This window comes from Chiloscyllium plagiosum, chromosome 18 (assembly GCF_004010195.1).
Source record: "Chiloscyllium plagiosum isolate BGI_BamShark_2017 chromosome 18, ASM401019v2, whole genome shotgun sequence".
NCBI classification, from domain to species: Eukaryota; Metazoa; Chordata; class Chondrichthyes; order Orectolobiformes; family Hemiscylliidae; genus Chiloscyllium; species Chiloscyllium plagiosum.
The window spans coordinates 32,314,267-32,334,637 of NC_057727.1; the positions used below are offsets into that span (position 1 = coordinate 32,314,267).

The 20,371-nt window shown below is 39.6% G+C and overlaps 1 protein-coding gene across 2 annotated transcripts in view; it reads right to left on the reverse strand.

Moving 5' to 3' along the window:
• il17rd (interleukin 17 receptor D) overlaps nucleotides 1-20,371 on the reverse strand; it is a 104,882-nt gene that overhangs the window by 48,281 nt on the left and 36,230 nt on the right. For both annotated transcript variants that reach the window (XM_043708114.1, XM_043708113.1), the window contains exons 2-3: nucleotides 8,380-8,416; nucleotides 4,061-4,186 (exon numbers count right to left, since the gene is read on the reverse strand). In XM_043708114.1, coding sequence (XP_043564049.1) covers nucleotides 4,061-4,186; nucleotides 8,380-8,416 — 163 coding nt within the window. The remainder of the gene's footprint in view (nucleotides 1-4,060; nucleotides 4,187-8,379; nucleotides 8,417-20,371) is intronic.

Below are 20,371 nucleotides of genomic sequence, written 5' to 3' on the forward strand. Positions count from 1 at the left end.
AGCACCTTGAGGTTGTGTTTACACCCTTTCCTAAAACATTTCACATTTCTATTTGTCTTTCAAGAACAAAACCTAGTCAGTTGAATTCCCTCCTCACACCACACGGCCTCATCTCTTTTTAAAACTCTCCTTAACCTATTTTTTTGACAATACTATTGGTCACCTGTCCTAATACCTGAATAAATTCCTGAATAAAAACAATGCTCCTGTAAAACACGTGAAGCACGTTATTTTATTACATTAAAAGCATAGTAGTGGGCGAGGATGGTGATAGTGGTCTCTAATATTCATTTGTCAGCGATTAATTAACTCCATTTAAAACAATAAAGCACACTGTCATTTATAAACCAGACTTTCCAGAAAACCAATTGATTTCTGTGAATGCAGCCCAAATACCCATAGCAGACTCACTGACCGGCAGAGTCACAACATTGTATACATGCAGCACATGGAGTCCAAAAGGTGAACTCTCTTAAAGGCAAGAGACATATATGACATTCCCAGTAATATTAAATCTATGTCCCTAGTCACTGACTTATCTAAGACAAACAGTCCTTTTCCACCCACTCTATCTCAGCCCCTCACAATTTTGTAAATCTCAATCAAATCATACTTCAACCTTTTCTGTTAATTTGAGACTGATACAGATTTTTGTTATTTAGAAGTGTTAAGGGAGACCATGCAAAGACAGGTATATAGAATTGGGTCACAGAACAGCCATGATATCTTTGAATGGTGGAATAGGCGAGAAGGGCTAATTCTCCCAATCCTGTCCCTATGATATCAGAACTCAGAGGTTATAATGATTCAGAACAACTGAGCAGGCTAAATCTCCTTTCACTCTAAAAGAGAGGGCTTTAGAATTTAGGAGTTCTGATAAGGTAGAATGACAGAAGAGGTTACCAATTGTTGGAATTTACAAAATCAGTACTTTACTGAAACATGGAATAAAGAATTCAAAAACCTTTACTTACTAATTGAGAAATTAGAATGTAGAACTGCCTACCTCATGAGAAAGTTGAGTTTTATAACATTAAGTACATAGAAGGAGAAGCTGGATAAACAAATGAACAAAAATAAGTGAATTTGCTGAAAGTTATATAATGTAGGATGGAGAAGGCTTCTGTTGAATGAAAATCACAACTAATAGCTCAAATGGTCTACTTTTATGATGTAAGTTCAAGGTGGTTCTATATAAGGTAGAACCAGGTGGGTGACTGTGGACATGTGAAAAATAGCACAGAAGAAGGTGAGAGAAATTTGACACTGCATAAAACTTATAAAGTCCCGCAACTATCCATCAATACCTTGGCAAAACATTCCATAGCTATAATGTCCTTAGTAAAAAGGATCTAATGGAAAATAATTGAGAACCTAGGGACAAAATTTGTCATCTTTGATATACAATGGATAAGGACATATTATAATGGAAGAAAACTCTGGAATATATGAGATCTGTATGGACATCAGTAAGGAGTTCGACAAGGTTTCCCCATGGGAGACTGGTTAGCAAGGTTAGATCTCATGGAATACAGGGAGAACTTGCCATTTGGATATAAAACTGTCTTGAAGGTAGGAGACAGAGGGTGGTGGTGATCAGTGCTGGGTCCACTACTTTTTGTCATTTTTATAAATGATTTGGATGTGAGCATAAGAGGTATATAGTTAGTAACTTTGCAGATGACACCAAAATTGGAGGTGTAGTGGACAGTGAAGAAGGTTACCTCGGCTTACAACAGGATCTTGATCAGATAGGCCAATGGGCTGAGAAGTCGCAGATGGAACTGAATTTAGATAAATGTGAGGTGCTGCATTTTGGGAAAGCAAATCTTAGCAGGACTTATACACTTAATGGTAAGGTCCTGTGGAATTTTGCTGAACAAAGAGACCTTGGAGTAAAGGTGTAGATTTTTATTTCAACAAAACGGTTTCTCGATTTAAAAGAATACTACAAAATGGCCTGTGAACCATACTGCTGATTTGCAGAATTAACTTGCAGTTCAAAGATAAGAGGATAATAGAGTTTTCATAAGATGAATACTGACACATTAACTGACCATTTGAACTAACCTTGAACTAATACATGGCATGACAATTTACGTAAATTAGATATCCTTCTTAAAGAAAATATCATTGGATTAACTTGCTGTAAATCATGTCACCTTATTATATGTGATTGGTCTTTCTTGTAATTAAGGCTGTACTATTTCTTAAAAAACATAAAAAGAATGTGTAATTTTCGAACGTAATTGCACAACTTCAACACGGAACACAGAAACTTCAATCTCTGTGTTGCTGGATAGAATTGCGTCAAGGTACCTTAATTCAATAAACTAATGACCCTTGCTTTCTGAATAGACCACATTTGTCGATTCCTTTGATCGATCTCGAACCAAGAGGCCCCGCTTGAGGGGATGCAGATCTTCACGGGTTCATAGCTCCTTTCAAGTAGAACTGCATGGAGATAGGATAATGAAGGAGGGGTTTGGTATGCTTTCCTTTATTGGTCAGAGTATTGAGTACAGGAGTTGGGAGGTCATGTTGCGGCTGTACAGGACATTAGTTAGGCCACCGTTGGAATACTGCGTGCAAGTCTGGTCTCCTTCCTATCAAAAGAGTTCAGAAAAGATTTACAAGGATCTTGCCAGGGTCGAAGGAGAGGGTGAATAAGCTTGGACTGTTTTCTCTGGAGCATCGGAGGCTGAAGGGGTGACCTTATAGAGGTTTATAAAATCATGAGGGGCATGGATAGGATAAATAAAGGAAGTCTTTTCCCTGGGGTGGAGGAGTCCAGATCTAAAGGGCATAGGTTTAGGGTGAAGGGAAAGATATAAAAGAGACCTGGGGGCAACCTTTTCATGCAGATGGTGGTACGTATATGGAATGAGCTGCCAGAGGAAGTGATGGAGGCTGGTACAATTGCAAGATTCAAAAGGCATCTGGATGGGTATCTGAATAGGAAGGGTTTGGAGGGATATAGGCCAGGTGCTGGCAGGTGGGACTAGATTGGGTTGAGATATCTGGTAGGCATGGACGAGTTGGACCAAAGGGTCTCTTTCCGTGCTGTACATCTCGATGACTCTATTACCAAATAAAGCCACTGGATGCATTAATCACAAAAATCAAGTGTAACTTTCTATACAGTGAAAATGCTCAAATTTAATACAATATAACTGAGACATCTTTTTCAGGTCACTTTGATCCACTCCAAAATAACAAACAGTGCTTCATTATAGCCAATCCTCATTGCTACCTATGAGAATCAATAATACCCTAGTTTTCATCACAATCTATCTGAAAGGTTTGAACTTCTGTCTAAACTCCATCAAAGCTCCTTCCTGGATAAAAGGGCATGCTCGAGAATGAAAAATGTAATAGTTTGTATTAGAATTCTAATTGTAAAACAAGTTTTCATTTTCCAAGCTGTCAGCAAAAAAGGTCTGGTAGTATTTCCTCCCTATAGACATGGCAATTCAAGGCCAAGTGCAGTACCAATTCCTGGACATCTACTTAACCATACATCAGGAACTGTTGAAACCTTCCTGGTATTTTTGACTCCATACATCAGGTGGCATTTTTATACATTAATTCTCACTCAGCGTTTGATTGTTCTTGGAGTTGGTCTTTAATACTTGATGGTACAGAATGTTTAGAAATAGAATGTAATTCATAGCCTCACATCAGCTGCAGTGAGATTGACCAAAACACATCCACCTTCACTGTTTCACAGGGCAGCAATTTTTGATTTCTGTGTCTTCAATTGGTCTTTTTCTTTCAGCATTGCTTAGTTCTGCAACAAAGAATGGATGAGCTTCCAAAATGTAATTTTAGTTGACATTCATTAAAAGCATATTTGTAATAGTGACTGATTAGCATCAATAACAGTCAGCATCTTTTTCTGTGAACCTTAGGATGGGAGGCAAAAAAATGAAGTGAAAATCTTAGGAAGTTTATGGGATGTGGTGATTGCTCTAAGTTCTGTATCTTCCAAGTTACTAATTTCCTAGAAAAGCAGATTTTATGTCACTTCTAAACTGACTGTTTAAAGACTTTCACTTACCCAATGGGTTTGGATTCCATTGAAATATCACTGCAACCAAGCCATTCTGTATAGACTGACTGAAGCACAAGTTTCGGACTCTATCGATTGCATGCTCTCCCTTCAGATTCTCAATGGATGAACAATCTGGAAAAATGTAATAATATTTAGCTGTTAGCTCCTCAAAATTGAATAAACACTTGTGTGATGTGCAGTCAAAGATCTAGTAACCCCAGCTCTAATTAAACTCAGTCATTGCAAAGTGAGTCCAGAGGAAAAAATGAAATTGGAAGTTTAGATTACTTACAGTGTGGAAACAGGCCCTTCGGCCCAACAAGTCCACACCGCCCCGCCGAAGCGCAACCCACCCATACCCCTACATTTACCCCTTACCTAACACTACGGGCAATTTAGCATGGCCAATTCACCTGACCTGCACATCTTTGTGACTGTGGGAGGAAACCGGAGCACCCGGAGGAAACCCACGCAGACACGGGGAGAACGTGCAAACTCTACACAGTCAGTCGCCTAAGGCGGGAATCGAACCCGGGTCTCCGGCGTTGTGAGGCAGCAGTGCTAACCACTGTGCCACCGTGCCGCCCACCAAATGAAGTAGATAATTGATTTTACAACACAAAACACAAAAAGAATAAGAGTTGATTCGAACAATTGGCTTATTAGCATTTATAATTAGGTGAATAATCAACATAATGCACATTTCAATTCTTATCATTTATAATTTTCATGGAATCATTATAGCAGGGATATAATGATTCAGTGAGCAATGAGGCATCCAGTCTAACACAACCTTTTAGCTCATGATCCCTGCAATCTCTAGTTTTTCAAATACGTTTTAAATATTATGGGGATATCTGCAGCTACACTCTTTCAGCAATGAGTTCTTGAATCCAAGCACCCCGATCCCATATCTGGGGGAAAATACTCCCCCTCAAATTTCATCTAATCTTTCTGCCTCTTCTCTTAAATCTCCATCCCCTAGTCATGGATCTCTCAACCAAAAGAAGTTGAGTGTTCCTATCTGCTGTACCTTCACTCCTGAAATTTTATACACTTCAAGTAGATCTCCTCTCAGTTTCCTGTGTTCAAAAGAAAAAAGCCCTACCCTATCCAATCTTTCTTCATTGTCTCCTTAAGAACTCTCATGTAGGATTCTAGACACAAACATATTCAGTAAGAAGTGATAAGAGGTTTATTTTTGAGTGCGTGAGGAGGGCGAAGGGGAAGGAGAAAATTTGTGAAATGTTGCCAAATAATTCATCTGCAGTATTCACCAACAACACTGGGCTCTCGTTACTTTATGGTGTAACTTTAATATAAAAACACCAACAGTTGATGAATATTTTAGTAATTAGAAATAAAGTTTTAAATTAATACCCTTTGCTAAACATGGTTTAAATAAGACCTGTTTGCCTTATGTAGATGTGGAGCAGCAGGTCACCATGGAAACAGATGTCTTAAGTCCAACTTGGAACAGCTGAACATAACTAAATACAACTCCCCTCAAAGCGATCTCGATTATCAGTCAGCATGAAGGAAACCTCCGGCTTGTAATTTCTATTTAGCATAATTTCTGTTTTATATCATGTAACTAAAGGTTAGAACGCTTCTGGGAATTCTTTTTCCACAAATCTTCGCATCAATGCAATACTGTACTCAACTACTATAATGTCAGGGATCTAGGGTAATAAATTACAAAGTATTAAAAAACTCACTTAATGGAAGAGGGAAATTAATTGCTCCTTTGCAAGGTGTGGTTTTAGTTAAACTCAGTGTGAATATTCCTGTATCATGTAGAGTTTAATAGGAAACAGGACAAACCCTGTGGCTATAACCTATCTGTACATCCTATGCTGCTTTCATGGGCTTTATAGTCAGTTTTTATTTGCAACTAACAGTGCTATAAATGGCACAGACTTTAAAGTTACATGGTAAGCATGCTTTTATTCTTCCCTTGTTACTGCTAATGTCATGCCACATACTGATCAACAGGGGTAGCACTGGTCCCAAATGTCCCTCATCACTCTTTCTGTGCACATAATTGGCCAATAAATGACTCCACTTGAGAACGTGCTCAATGAAGATATCTAAATTTAACTTTTGGTCAGCTTTAATATATTTTTGGATGATACTATACTGCATACGGATCTGAAAGGGTCAATACTTGACTGAGCACAGTAAGTAGCATCCACTCTCTGGCATAACAGCGAGTTGGTCAGAATAAAGGAGGGGTTTGGAGGAGATGGACCTGGGGCTAATGTGCTCTTAACAGTCTCAATAATAATGCAGGTCCTATTTGTGTATTCTGAAAATAGTTGCAGTAATATAATAAATTTCATTGTTTACACTCAACAAGGCTTTTTCTCGAAAGATCAGAATTGTAGCTACCTACTTTACACTCGGTCACTTTGGGCTTGAAGGAACACACATAACAACATGACCTACCGGAAGGACTACATGATTTAGAAGTAGTTGAATACCTCAACCTTTTTCTTGAACAAGTAATCTGCCATTGTGGACCACTGCTACAATAAGCCCAATAATAGATCGATGTTAATGTTGAGGGCTATGGGGGCTACCTCTTTTGACAAGTGGGCTGATTAGGAACCAAAAGAAAGGAGACCTATTGTTGGAGACAGAAGTTAATAAATTAGTGCTTTATATCAATGTTTGCTAAGGACTTTCTTAAAGCTCAAGAGGTGATTGCTGGGATGCTGGATCAAGTCAAAATAAATGAAAAAGGGACATTAAGATTAATAGATAAGTCACTCAAATCCAAGTGAGGGCAGAAATTACACTGATGTAATCCTTGGTGGATACAGGATGATGCTGGAGAACCGGAGAATCACAAGCGTTGCATCTATGTTCAAGCAAGGGGAAAAGGATCAACCTGTGACAATGACAATTGAAGGCCCTTTTAAAGCCAGAACATTGCAGACTGGGAAAGCTGTGCTATTCAGCTTGGAGCACAGAAGACTGAGATTTTGTAGGGCTGTTTAAAATCATGAAGCTTAGGCAATAAGAAAAACTGTGCATGCATAGGAACATAACCTGCAAGTTACTCTTCAACTCACAGGCAGAACAATCTTTAAACTATATTATCATGCTTTTACTGCTTTTGGGTCAAAATCGTGGAGCTATGTTACAACACTGGGTGTACTCCTGTCAGTTAAACTGCTAGCGCTCAAGAAAGCAACTCAACCTCACCTCCACAGGGGAAACCCAGGATGGGTAACATATGCTGGTCTTGCCAGTGATGTCACATTCATGAAAGAATTAAAAATACTCATCCCCTAAGTGTATAAAGCCATTATAAATATAGGGAAAGTTAAGTTATTGCAGTTGAGCATTGCTTTAGAAAAAAAAAATTGCTGAAAAGCTAGAGCATGCAGGTGGTGAACATATTTCAATGAAACTTTATTGCTCACTTGAAAATTAAAACTATATTTAAAAATACTTGTGAAAATATGCCATTTCCAACAATTCTGATATTAGTGCTACAATAATGGAAATGCTGAAAAGTGCACATATGTTTCTACTTTCAAATATCAAGCCATAATTTTAAAAAGCTTAAATAAATATCAATGGAAAAAGCAAACCAAAACAATGACTAATTCTGATATAAGCCTTTAGCCAAATCATATTAAGTATGGACATTGGTATAACCAAAACATGCTCAATGTAAACCTGCAAAATAAATCACATCAACTTGATCAGTACTTTGCACAGTAGCATTCTTTGTAAACATCAGATTGGGTGAGTAATTTTAAAACATTCTCTGATTTTCTTAAGCACATTCACTGTTTTGTTTGGTCACGTCATTACAATGGGCTGAAAATGTGTTGCTGAAAAAGCGCAGCAGGTCAGGCAGCATCCAAGGAGCAGGAGAATCGACGTTTCGGTGTCATTACAATTCCAACAACCAACGTTCACTTTCAAGCTTTAATTTTTAAGATTTAACAAATCTTCAAAAATGTTGAAGGCTGTGCTGACTTAGCTGATTTCAAATCCAACAGTGATAGAGTGTCACAATTGGACACAATGCCCCTGTATCAGACAGATGAGCGGGTGGGGACGTAGGCTAGAATTGCAGTCTCTGATCTCCTCTCTAAGCCCTAGTTGAACAACTTACGAATGGTCATTGGTCAAAGAGAGAATTAAGACTCAATTAAATAGCATGCTAATTATAGAACAATAGCCCAAAAGTAGCAAACACCAAGGGCAATACAATTGCCTAAAACAAAAGATAATTTAAATAAAAAAGGAATTTTTGAGAGAAGTTGCCTTATAATAAATTGAACTTTAGTTATGAACAGTCTTACCTTCATATCGGAAGCCAGATAATGTTCTAGTATTATCCTGTAAGATAAAAGAAAAGTTTACTGTGAGACCTACAAAAAAGTTACAGCATTGGAGCATTCTATAATTTAACGTGAACACTGCACTGTGTTCATGGATGTGCCAGCAAGTTTGATTCAGTTTGTTACAAAAATGTCTATTCCAAGAGCTGGATCTTCATAATTACAAAATGTTTTGAGATGACTGAATTTGTTGAAGTTATATTTGCCCCATCAGAATATGATTAAACTTGGTTCTTTAACCATTGAAATACAGTTTTCTATAGATCTCTTCACTGGGGTCCATGCTAGCTATACTCCATGTCCAGTCCAGAATCTAATTTGATTAACACTCCATCTCTTTCAACATTTAGCAGTTAAAGCAACAGGAACACAATCAAATCAACAGTCTCAACCAGTGAGGAGTTGCTCCTCCAGCCTGAGGCTGTTTTTCTCCTGAGTTTGTTGATAATAGGTTCACTAATAACAAGGACAGAAGAGAAATCAGCCTGTGATTAGATCAGCAAGCAGTTCACGAAATACATGGTGGCAGTGATGGAGTCTGCAGCTGGTACCAGAGGTGCCTTTGTCGAAGCTCTGCCTTTTACCAAAGGTTGTGCAGGGTGTGAGGTGGGAGGGAGAGTAGTGCAACTGTCAAGCCTTTCAAGAACAGAATACTCTGCCAACTTGAAGCCAGGAAAATCTTAAATCACTGTATCCTTCACAAATTTAAGTGAAATTTTTAGGTTACAGGTAGACACATGCAGAAGCTGCTATATGAGGAAAACTGTAATGAGAACCTGAGATTGAGATTTGAGAAATAGTAAAAAAGGCTAGTGACTTGTTAAAATTTTCCAGTTTTGTGCATATGCGATGAAAATGCATTACCTGTAAATTTTCTAGTCTGCCAGTGTGTTTAGAGTGATTTCTTTTTAAGTATAGAAGTGTATCAGTTATTAGAAAGAAAAATTGTGAATTTATGCCTGTTATTTGGGCAAATTTGATTAATGTGTCCAGGAAATTAATATTTTCCTTGCGTGTGGTAGCTTTAACTTTAATGGTAACCAGGATTTGGAGGTGCCGGTGCTGGACCAGAATGGACAAAGTCAGAAGTCACACAACACCAGGTTATAGTCCAACAGGTTTATTTGAAATATCAAGCTTTTGAAGAGCTGCTCCTTTGTCAGATGAAATCACTTTACTTGATGAAGGAGCAGTGCTCCTAAAACTTATGATTTCAAATAATTCTGTTGGACAATAACCTGGTGTCATGCAACTTCTGACTAAGTTTAATGCAGTAGTGATGATAAAAGTAGTTAATGAATTCTTCTAATTCTGTTTCCAAAAGTCTAAAGGCTCCATGTGTCAACACATACACAAAAGGCATTGTAATTACATGACTATATCAGGTCATAAAAAAATATAGTGAGAATTAAAAATGACCCATGAAGATCAAAACATAACACTCAAGAGAATCTCAAAAGGAGCACCCAGGAAAAAAAACTATATTCAGTCCTGAGCTGAAAATGTGTTGCTGGAAAACGCAGCAGGTCAGGCAGCATCCAAGGAACAGGAGAATCGACGTTGCCCGAAACGTCGATTCTCCTGCTCCTTGGATGCTGCCTGACCTGCTGCGCTTTTCCAGTAACACATTTTCAGCTCTGATCTCCAGCATCTGCAGTCCTCACTTTCTCCTCGAAGATTTATAATCAGTCCTGATCCTGTCTCAATGGAAATACAAATTCTAACATTCTGAGCAGCAATGTTTCATCACATTTAATCTCACAATATCTCACAATGGGATGCCCAATTCTATCTGGAACCATGTACATAAAATGTACATACACCATCTTGAAAGGTGAAAGGTGACAATAATTGTAATCAACTGAAGGTAGGAAATAAGTAAATAAGATGGAGAAATGTTTCAGTCACATAAGATATTGCTCAACTAAAGATGGAAACAATATGGAAAAATATTTTTAAATTGTCAAATAGCTGCTTTGCAATGTAAAACATAAAGGACGCAGTTGAAAAGTCTGGTACACAACGCAAATAAATTCCACACACCCCCACCTCAATTAACATTCAGGTAACAAGGAAATTACATTCCTAAAAATTGAGGAGAACCTTCAGGTTGGTGGTCAGTTGCACTGAATAAAATAAAGTCTGTACTAAATTAGTTGAAAGGAAAGCGGTGTCCATGCAAAAGCTACCATGAAACATGTAACTTTCATTCGAATTAAGTGACTGCAATTATAGGATTTTTTTTAACACAGATGCAAGCGATGAGCATCAACCCAGACTTTCCATCAACTGTGTGCTTTCAATTAGAAAGCATCTGTTCAGTCGGATTTTAGCGTTCTGCATTCACTTACTGTGGTAATTCAGTCCATTAATACAGGTACTGGCAACCAAACGTTATGAAATATTGACAGTTCAAACTATCATACCACTTTTTTGTGAAAATTTAAATTCTGATAGAGCAGAAGTTGATGTGCCGTGTAAGTGTTTGGAAGTAGCCAACTATAGCATTTATGCTGATTCGAGGCATCAATCAACCTTTAAGTACAGCAGTTCTGCCAGTCACTTTCAGAAAGATCTCGACGGTGACATTTTTAATCATAAGAAAAGCACCATATATTATGGTTCAAATGTGCTTTCCAGAACATTAGAAAATCTGTTTCAATTGTCCAGTTAATTTGCTTTATGTTCTATTAGCATGCAGGAATCTTGGACTTAAGATTTAGAGCAAGGGCAAGCTATTCAGCCTTAGGCCTGCTCCCTTAGTCAATAAGATCATGGTTAATGTGATTGTGGTCTTAATTCCATTTTCATGTCTGCTTTCCATAAACCCTGAGTGTTTGCCCTATTAAAAGTATAACTTATTTCGAATAAATTCAATGAGCTAACATCTTACTGTTTTTTGGGTGAGAGAATTAAAATCCTCTGAGAGAAAGCTTTTCTAATTTTGGTCCTTTTCCTCTTAATCTTCAGTTGTGTCCCCTAATTCATGCCTCCCCCACAAGAAGACACAGAGTCATAGAGATGTACAGCACGGAAACAGACCCTTCAGTCCAACTTGTTTATCCTAAATTAATCTAGTCCTATTTCCAGCACTTGGTCCATGTCCCTCTAAACCCTTCCTATTGATATACCCATTCAGATGCCTCTTAAATGTTGTAATTGTACCAGCCTCCATCACTTCCTCTGGCAGCTCATTCAATACATGCACAACCCTTTGCGTGAAAAAGTTGTCCCTTAGGTTCTTTTTAAATCTTTCCCCTCTCACTCTAAACCTATACCCTCTAGCTCTGGATTCCCCCAACCCAGGGAAATGACCTTGCCTATTTACCCTATCTGTGGCCTTCATGACTTCCTCCTCAACCTGCGATGCTCCAGGGAAAACAGCCCCAGCCTATTCAGCCTCTCCCTATAGCTCAAACCCTCCAACCCTGGCAACATCCTTGGAAATATTTTCTGAACCTTTTTGATATCCAGCTATCAAGTTTCCTCAGGATCCTATAATATTTTAATAAGACCATCTCTCATTCTTTTAAAGTCCAATGGGTAGAGGCCTATTCCATTCAACTATCATCATAATGAACCACATGCAGTCATAGTGACAGCTCATATTTCTGAAAACTCCAAAATGTACAATGGAAGGTGCAAAGGATTGAAAATTATCTTATTATTTTAGGTTCTGATGAACTTTTCCCAATATTTTAAAGTATTCATTTCTTCATTGTTCTTCCACTGGTGTCAGGTACCAAGCTGAAAAATGTGTTGCTGGAAAAGCGCAGCAGGTCAGGCAGCATCCAAGGAGCAGGAGAATCGATGTTTTGTGCATAAGCCCTTCTTCATTGATTCCTGAAGAAGGGCTTATGCCCGAAACGTCGATTCTCCTGCTCCTTGAAGGCTGCCTGACCTGCTGCGCTTTTCCAGCAACACCATTTTCAGCTCTGATCTCCAGCATCTGCAGTCCTCACTTTCTCCCTGTCAGGTACCAAGTCATGGATTGCTCAAGTTTTGATTAGATTAGATTCCCTACAGTATGGAAACAGTCCCTTTGGCCCAACTAGTCCACACCGACCCTCTGAAGAATAATTCACCCAGACCCATTCCTGTACCCTATATTTAAACCTGACTAATGCACCTAACACTATAGGCAATTCAGCATGGCCAATTCATCTGACCAGCGCATCTTTGGACGGTGGGAGGAAACCGGAGCACCCGGAGGAAACTCACACGGACACGGGGAGAATGTGCAAACTCCACACAGACAGTCGCCCGAGGTGGGAATTGTACCCGGGTCCCTGGTGCTGTGAGGCAGCAGTGCTAACCACTGAGCCAACATGCTGCCCCAAATTAATTGGCAATAACTAATGCATCATATCAGCTCTGACCAGTAAACAGAAGACAAATGTTCACATCCCCTTCCAAGTTTAATAAATTCTTGAAACAATAGATCAATAATTTTCTTAAACTTTTCCACATATCTATGCCATAAAAAGTTGCACCATTTTTCACTCCAAACTCCGTCTTGACAACAAGAACTACTTTATTTATATAGCCCCTCTAACAAGGTAAAATGTCCCTCAGCACTTTACAGGAGAGTTATTGAAACAAATTTGAGACTGGATCACAAAAGGAGATAGTGGGGCAGATGCACAAATAAGTTTGTGAGAAGATTTGTAGCTCGGGTGCTCGTTGTTGTGGTTCTGTTCGCCGAGCTGGGAATTTGTGTTGCAGACGTTTCGTCCCCTGTCTAGGTGACATCCTCAGTGCTTAGGAGCCTCCTGTGAAGCGCTTCTGTGAACTTTCCTCCAGCATTTGTAGTGGTTTGAATCTGCTGCTTCCGGTTGTCAGTTCCAGCTGGACTGCAGCGGACAGCTGGAACTGACAACCAGAAGCGGCAGAGACAAACCACTATAAATGCCGGAGGAAACATCACAGAAGCGCTTCACAGGAGGCTCCTAAGCACTGAGGATGTCACCTAGATGGGGGACGAAACGTCTGCAACACAAATTCCCAGCTCGGTGAATAGAACCACAACAAAGATGCACAAATACTTAGTTAAATGTTCACTCATGTCTTAAAAGGAGGAAAGAGAGAAAGAGAGGTCTGAGGTTTAATAAAGGAATTGTGGGGTTTAGATCCTTCACAGCCTAATTCAAGGTTGTCAGTGACACAGTGATTAAAATCAGAGATTTTAAAGTCAAAACTGAGAAGCCAGAATTGGAGGACCATCGATATCTTGGAAGGTTGTAGAGTTGGAGAAGTTTATAGAGATAGAAAGCCATGGATTTGAAATAAATGACTACCAATATTGAAATCAAAGGCTTGCTTAAGTGGGAGCTAATGTATATAAGAGCATCAGGGATGGTGTATGAAGGGTCTCTTGTACGTAAGGATACAAGCAGTGAAAACTGGATGATTTGCCCAATGTTTGCAGCTTCAATAATACACAAGAAACTTAACACCATCCAAGACAACACAGCCACTTGAGTGGCACCACACCCACAACAACATTCATTCCCTCCACCACCAATGCTCAGTAGCAGTGAGTATCATCTATAAGATGCACTACAGGAACTCACCAAGTCTCCTTAGCACCTTCCAAACCTGCGGCCACTTCCATCTAAAAGGACAAGAACAGCCCTTGCAAATTCCCCTCCAAGCCACTCATCATCCTAACTTGGAAAGATATAATAATTTCTTCAATGTTTCTGGGTCAAAATCCTGGAACTTCCTTCGAAATTGCATTGTTGGTGCACTCATATCAAATGGGTTGCAACAGTTCAAGAAGACAGCTCACCATCCTCCAGTGCGCCAGCAGATCCTTTGGCCAACTGCGAAGTACAGTGTTTGATGACAAAGCCCTCAAGCCTGACAGTAAGTTCATGGTCTTGAGAGCCACAGTGCCATATGCTTTAGACACTTGGCCAATGTACAGCAAATCCCTTGAAAAATATCGTTATATCAGCAAAATCTTATAAATCCACTGACGGGATAGGCAATCTAATATCAATGTCATCTCTCAGGCCAACATCTCCAGTACCAAGGCAATGGTTATAATCAAATCAGTTCTGTTGGGTAGGTCACATTTCAGGCAGCCTGAATCAAGATTTCCAAGCTCGCTACTCCAAACAACAATTACCAAAAGGGCAGATGAAACCCTTTAGGTACATCAATGAAACCTGCCTGATAAAATGCAATATCTCCACAAACTGGTAGGCAGCTGTAGCCTAAAACTGCCTAATGGAAGAGGAGCATCATGAAGATGCCAACCATTACACGTGCCTCAGATAGGCCCAGATGGAGGTCATGCACAAACCATGGAAGGAGCCTGCAAAAGCATTGGACTCCCAACTTCCTCTACATTCCCCACCTGCAACAGGGTGCATAGATCTAGCATTGGACTGTTTAGTCACCTCAGGACTCACAACAATAGGTACCATTATTCAATAAGGCTGGTAAGAATAAACCAGGAAACTAGACACCAGTGAATCTAAAATCTGTGGTAAGGTAACCATTGGAAAAAGTTGTGAGGGACAGAAATTACCACCACTTGGAGAGGCAATTCAAAAATGGTCAACATGGCTTTATAAGGGGGAGATCATATTGAAAAAATATGATTCTTTTACGGATATGATGATAGTGTGGTTGATGCAATCTACATGGACTTTAATATTAAAGTTTTTGATAACCTGTCTGCCATGTGAGACCTTAAAAAGCTAAGAGCTCATGAGATCGAAGGCAATTTGTCAAATTCAATCCAAAATGGACTTAGTGACAGGAAGTAGAGGGTGACGGTTGAAAGATGATCTTTGTGACTGGAAGCCTGTGTCTTTTGGTCGTATCACAAAATTCAGCGCTGGATCTTTGCTATTTGTTGTGGACATTAATGATCTAGACTTGAATACTGGAGGTATGATCAGTGAGTTCACAGATGCTGTGGATACTTGCCTTTGTTAGTCAAGGATTTGAATAAAAGATTAAAGAGGTTGTATTAGAGCTGTATATAATTCCTAGGCAAGCCAGAACCGGAGTAACGTGATCATCACACCATAGTAAGAATGTAATTGCACCAGGGAGATGGAAACAACATTCACCAGGATACTGCAATTCAGCGATGAAGACTGATTAGATAGGTTGGGATTATTTTCCTTGTGGCAGGGAAGACTGAAGTGGGGGAACCACCCAATTGAAGTGCAGAAAGTTAGGGAGGTCATAGAGAGGTAGGTAGGGAGAAATGTTTCCTATTAGTCATAGGGTCAACAACCAGAGAGAACAGTTTTAAGCTAAAAGCCACGAAGTTTAGAGTGGGTTTGAGGAAACATTTTTCACCCAGAGGCTGGTGAAACTCACTGCATCAAAGGGTGGTAGAGGTGGAAACCCTCAAGAGTTCAGAACTATTCAGATGAGCACTTGAAACAGTATAGCATACAATAGTACGGGCCAATTGTTGGAAAGTGAGATTAGCGTAGATGGATGTTTGATAACCACTGGGGACACAATGAGCTGAAAGGCCTCTTTCCATGCTGTAAAACCTCTATGAATCTAAAAGATTGTAAAAAAAATCATAGTACTGGGGAACTGTCTAAGAAGAAGAGTGGCATTGTACTGCAAGTGCAGTCCCACCCAGTTACACAACAGTGAAGAGTTCCAGAGGATGGTGAGATCAATGGGTCAAAGGCTACAGACAGGTCAAAAAGAAGAGGAGATAATTTACTTCTGTCACAGTTACATAAAATTTCATTCACAGCTTTGATAAGAGCCATTGTGGTACTGTGGCAGGAGACATTTTTTGTGGGAAAGTCCATGATCAATATTTCCTGGTCATGCTAACACTCTTTTGATAATAATCCATTGAGGATAAAATCACAAATTAATTAATGTGTACAAGTACTTCATTTTTTTAAAAAAACTAGGCTGATGTGATTCTCCCTTTTCCATTCTCCTGAAGGACAGCATGACAGAATCTGGCTCAGAGAAAACCCTCCTCTGCCCATGATATATAATGCTGCTAGTCTGACATCCATAGCTAGCTGAGCAAGCACCTTCTCTAATTAAAGACTTGAAAGACTGAAGCCAGTATCTTCCATCCCTCCTGTTTCCCAACCATCTAGTCTACCTCCATTCCTAGCCCTGGTCTGAAGTCAATCTAGACTTTGGTGTTTCACTTGACTCTGAATTGAGCTTCTGATCCCATATCCTCTCCATCACCAAGTCTAAAAGCTTTCGTCTCATAACATGATTTATCTCTGCCCCTGCCTCGGCATCTGCTGCCGATACTTTCATCAATGTTTCTATTATCCCCAAAAGCATATTCTAGTGGGTTACAAACCAGCCACCCATCTTGAATTCATCCAAAGCTCCTGACAAAGACCCTCACCAAGGTAAACAAGCCCCAATTATCACAACTTTCAAATGTCACCACAATCTCCTAGTCTATCATCACTAATATTCTTGGTACTTATTACTAATTAGGAGTTGAATGACATCAGCTACAACAATAACATAGCTAAAAGGGCATAGGTAAAACTAAGCACCACCCTGATGAGTGCCTCAACTTTGTCCCTTGAAAATTATTCCATCAATTACAAAGTTCAAGATGGAATTAGGATAACTGATCACTTGCCTGGAATGATGCAGCTATAAAACAACATATAATATTAATGACAAATAATCAAAGTAAATAAGTCTTTTTTTTTAATTCCAAGGCACTTCACAGAAGCATTATTAAACATAATGTAACATCAAACCACATATTAGGTCAAGGGACCAAAGGCTTAGTCAAAGACAGTTTTTAAAGGAGTGTCAAAAATGATTGTGAGGTACATAGACAAATTTATTGTAGCAATTTCCAGAGTTCAGTATCCAAGCTGAAAGCAAAGGTGGAAAAAATTTAACATCAGGATGCTCAAGAGGCCTGAATTTGATGAGCATCGATATTTTGGACAGTTATGGGATTGAAAGAGATTATAATAATAGGGACAGCAAAGTCACAGAAGAATTTGAAAACAAGGAGAATATTTTTCTAATTAAGTCACAGCTTGATTGAGTGCCACTGTAGGTCAGTAAACCATTTTGGGCAGTTTTCCATGAGTTAAAGCTCACAAGAGGGTAATATGTTGGAGACCTACTACGAGTGTGTTTAAATTGTCAAGTCTTGTGGGTAACAATAACATGGATGAAGACGTCAGCAAAGCACTGCTGCCTCATAGCACCAGGGACCCGGGTTCGATTCTAGCATCGAGCGACTGTGTGGAGTTTGCACATTCTCCCAGTGTCTGCAGAGATTTCCTCAGGTGCTTCAATTTCCTCCCACAATCCAAAGATGTGCAGGTTAGACGAATTGGCCACACTAAATTGCCCATAGTGTTCAGGGATGTATAGGTTAGGTACACTTGTCAGGGGTAAATATAGAGTAATAGGGTAGGGGGAATGGGTCTGGGAAGGTTACTCTTCCAAGGGTCATTGTGGACTTGTTGGCCAAAGAGCCTGTTTCCACATTGTAGAGATTCTATGAGATGATCTGAGGCAGGGGTGAAGTTGAATGATGTGAAACAAGTGGATATATGTGGTCTTAGTGATGGTGAAAATATATGCAGAAGGGCTAATCTCAAGGTCACAAATGACACCAAGGTTAAACACTGACTGGCTCAAGCACAGACTGCAGCTAGGAAGAGGATTAGAGCCAGTAGCGAGGGAAAGGGATTTGGAGCAGAAACCCAAAACAATACCTTCAGTCTTCCCAATGATTAATTGGAGGAAGCTTCTGTTCATCCAGTATAATACTCAAGAAGCTTGCACCATTACAAATCAGAAAATAAAATGGGCTCTGTGCACTTAATTTCAGTGTTGGCATATTATATTTCAATTCTATAAATCTTTAATAGCAAACCTGCTAAAACTCCCACCAAAAACAATGAGTCTTTTGTATTGTATGCAACACAATAACTGGTTATCAACTGTAGATATGGAACAATGCCAGTACTTTTTAAGTCCTACTTCCATAAACTGGGTCATATTTCAGGTTCATCACAATAGCTACTGTGTTGGAATCTAATGACAAAGTTTCTCACACTTTTGTATCACCTATAGATAAACAGGAAACAAAACCCTGCTGTTTCCCAATGATTCCTTAAATAATTGTACCAGTTAGTGAAGTATAGGATGACCTACAACTGCTAGGCAATGATGTGGAATATTCAAGTAATTTATGGCATATAATACAATTCCATACTAATTATTAATTTATGAACCATAAGACTGCCAGATCTCAGTGAGAAAAATCTATCATTACTCCCAGAAAATGTGCTTTTAAAGCTCATTTTTAATGCCAAAGCATGCTTAAAAAAAAGCTGAAAATGTGTTGCTGGAAAAGCGCAGCAGGTCAGGCAGCATCCAAGGAGCAGGAGAATCGACATTTCGGGCATAAGCCCTTCTGAAGATTCTCCTGCCCCTTGGAAGCTGCCTGACCTGCTGCGCTTTTCCAGCAACACATTTTCAGCTCTGATCTCCAGCATCTGCAGTCCTCACTTTCTCCATGCTAACAAAAAGTCTGGTGTCAAAATCCAGTCCTTAAATGTGTGCTGGTAATAAAGTCATGCATTGCAGCTGCTTCAGTTCTTTCATCAGGCACATTGCTTACAAATTGCTCTTAACTTCTAGCATTACAAAAAGGATAAGGTTCTTTCGGTAAGTAGCAATTGAGTTACTGTTTAAGCGAGGCAGATTTCAAAGGATATGTAGCCTTCCATTATTAGCTGCCTAACTATCTTCCTTCCCGAAACTTGGTATTATTTCAGAATCAACACAATAGCATCTTTCTTGCTATTGTGTCGTGATCTTATGGCTGATTTTTCTCACACCATTACGTCACCCTTATAATTCCTTCAGTGAGAGTCCACCATTTGGTAAGATACTGAGCTGCACAACCCGAGAGGTTACATGGGAAGAAAAAATAAGTGCTACAACAGAATTCAAATTATCATTATCCAAAATCAAAAGTAAGCCTCACTGTCCAGTGGTTAAAGGCAAGAGTGAGTTCAGCCGTGAAACACTAGTTCACAATTCGCTTCCATCAGACTTATACAAAAGTTTCAATATTCAGGACGTGCCTGTGGAGCAATATCCCACAAGCTGTTACCTCAGAAATCTTTACAAAGCCAGTTGTTTCTCAGTCTAGCTGCTACAAAGACTATATACAACCTCAATACCTTATTCAATAGTATGCTGTGTCCCCAAACATGTAAGTCTCTCCATGACAATGACTACCTGCTCCCACCTTGATAACATCAGTCACTCCCACTGCAAGCTCTGCCCATATGCATCTGAAACCCTGATCCTTGCCTTTATCACCTCTAGATTTGCTTACTCCAATGTATAGGAGAAGGTGAGGACCGCAGATGCTGGAGATCAGAGTTGAAAAGTGTGGCCCAGGAAAAGCACAGCACACCAGTGAGCATCTGAGGAGCGGGAGATTCAACGTTTCAGGCATAAGCCCTTCACCAAGAAATGGTGGCGTGATAGTGATACATTGGAGGGGAGTGTGGAGCCATCTTCTTTCCTACAATTCCACTCCACTCTCTGCTCCAACCTGTCAGTATCATCCCCTACCTACATCCAACTATTGCAATCCCAGCTACCTTCTCCCCAACCCCTACCTCTCCCATCTATCTCTCAGCTGCCTTGGCCCCCCACATTCCTGATGAAGAGCTTATGCCTGAAATGTTGATTCCCCTGCTCCTTGGATGCTGCCTGACATGCTATGCTTTTCCAGCACCACACTTTTCAACTCTTACTCCCATGTATGCCTGGCCAGTATTCCAAGCTCCAAATACTATATGTTCAGCTCACCCTAACACTTATTGAACATATTCTAACCATCCAACCCATCCATCTCAACTGTTCTACTGCCTAATCATTTCATTTACATTCTTTCTTAACCTTGCCTCTCTACACCTCGAAT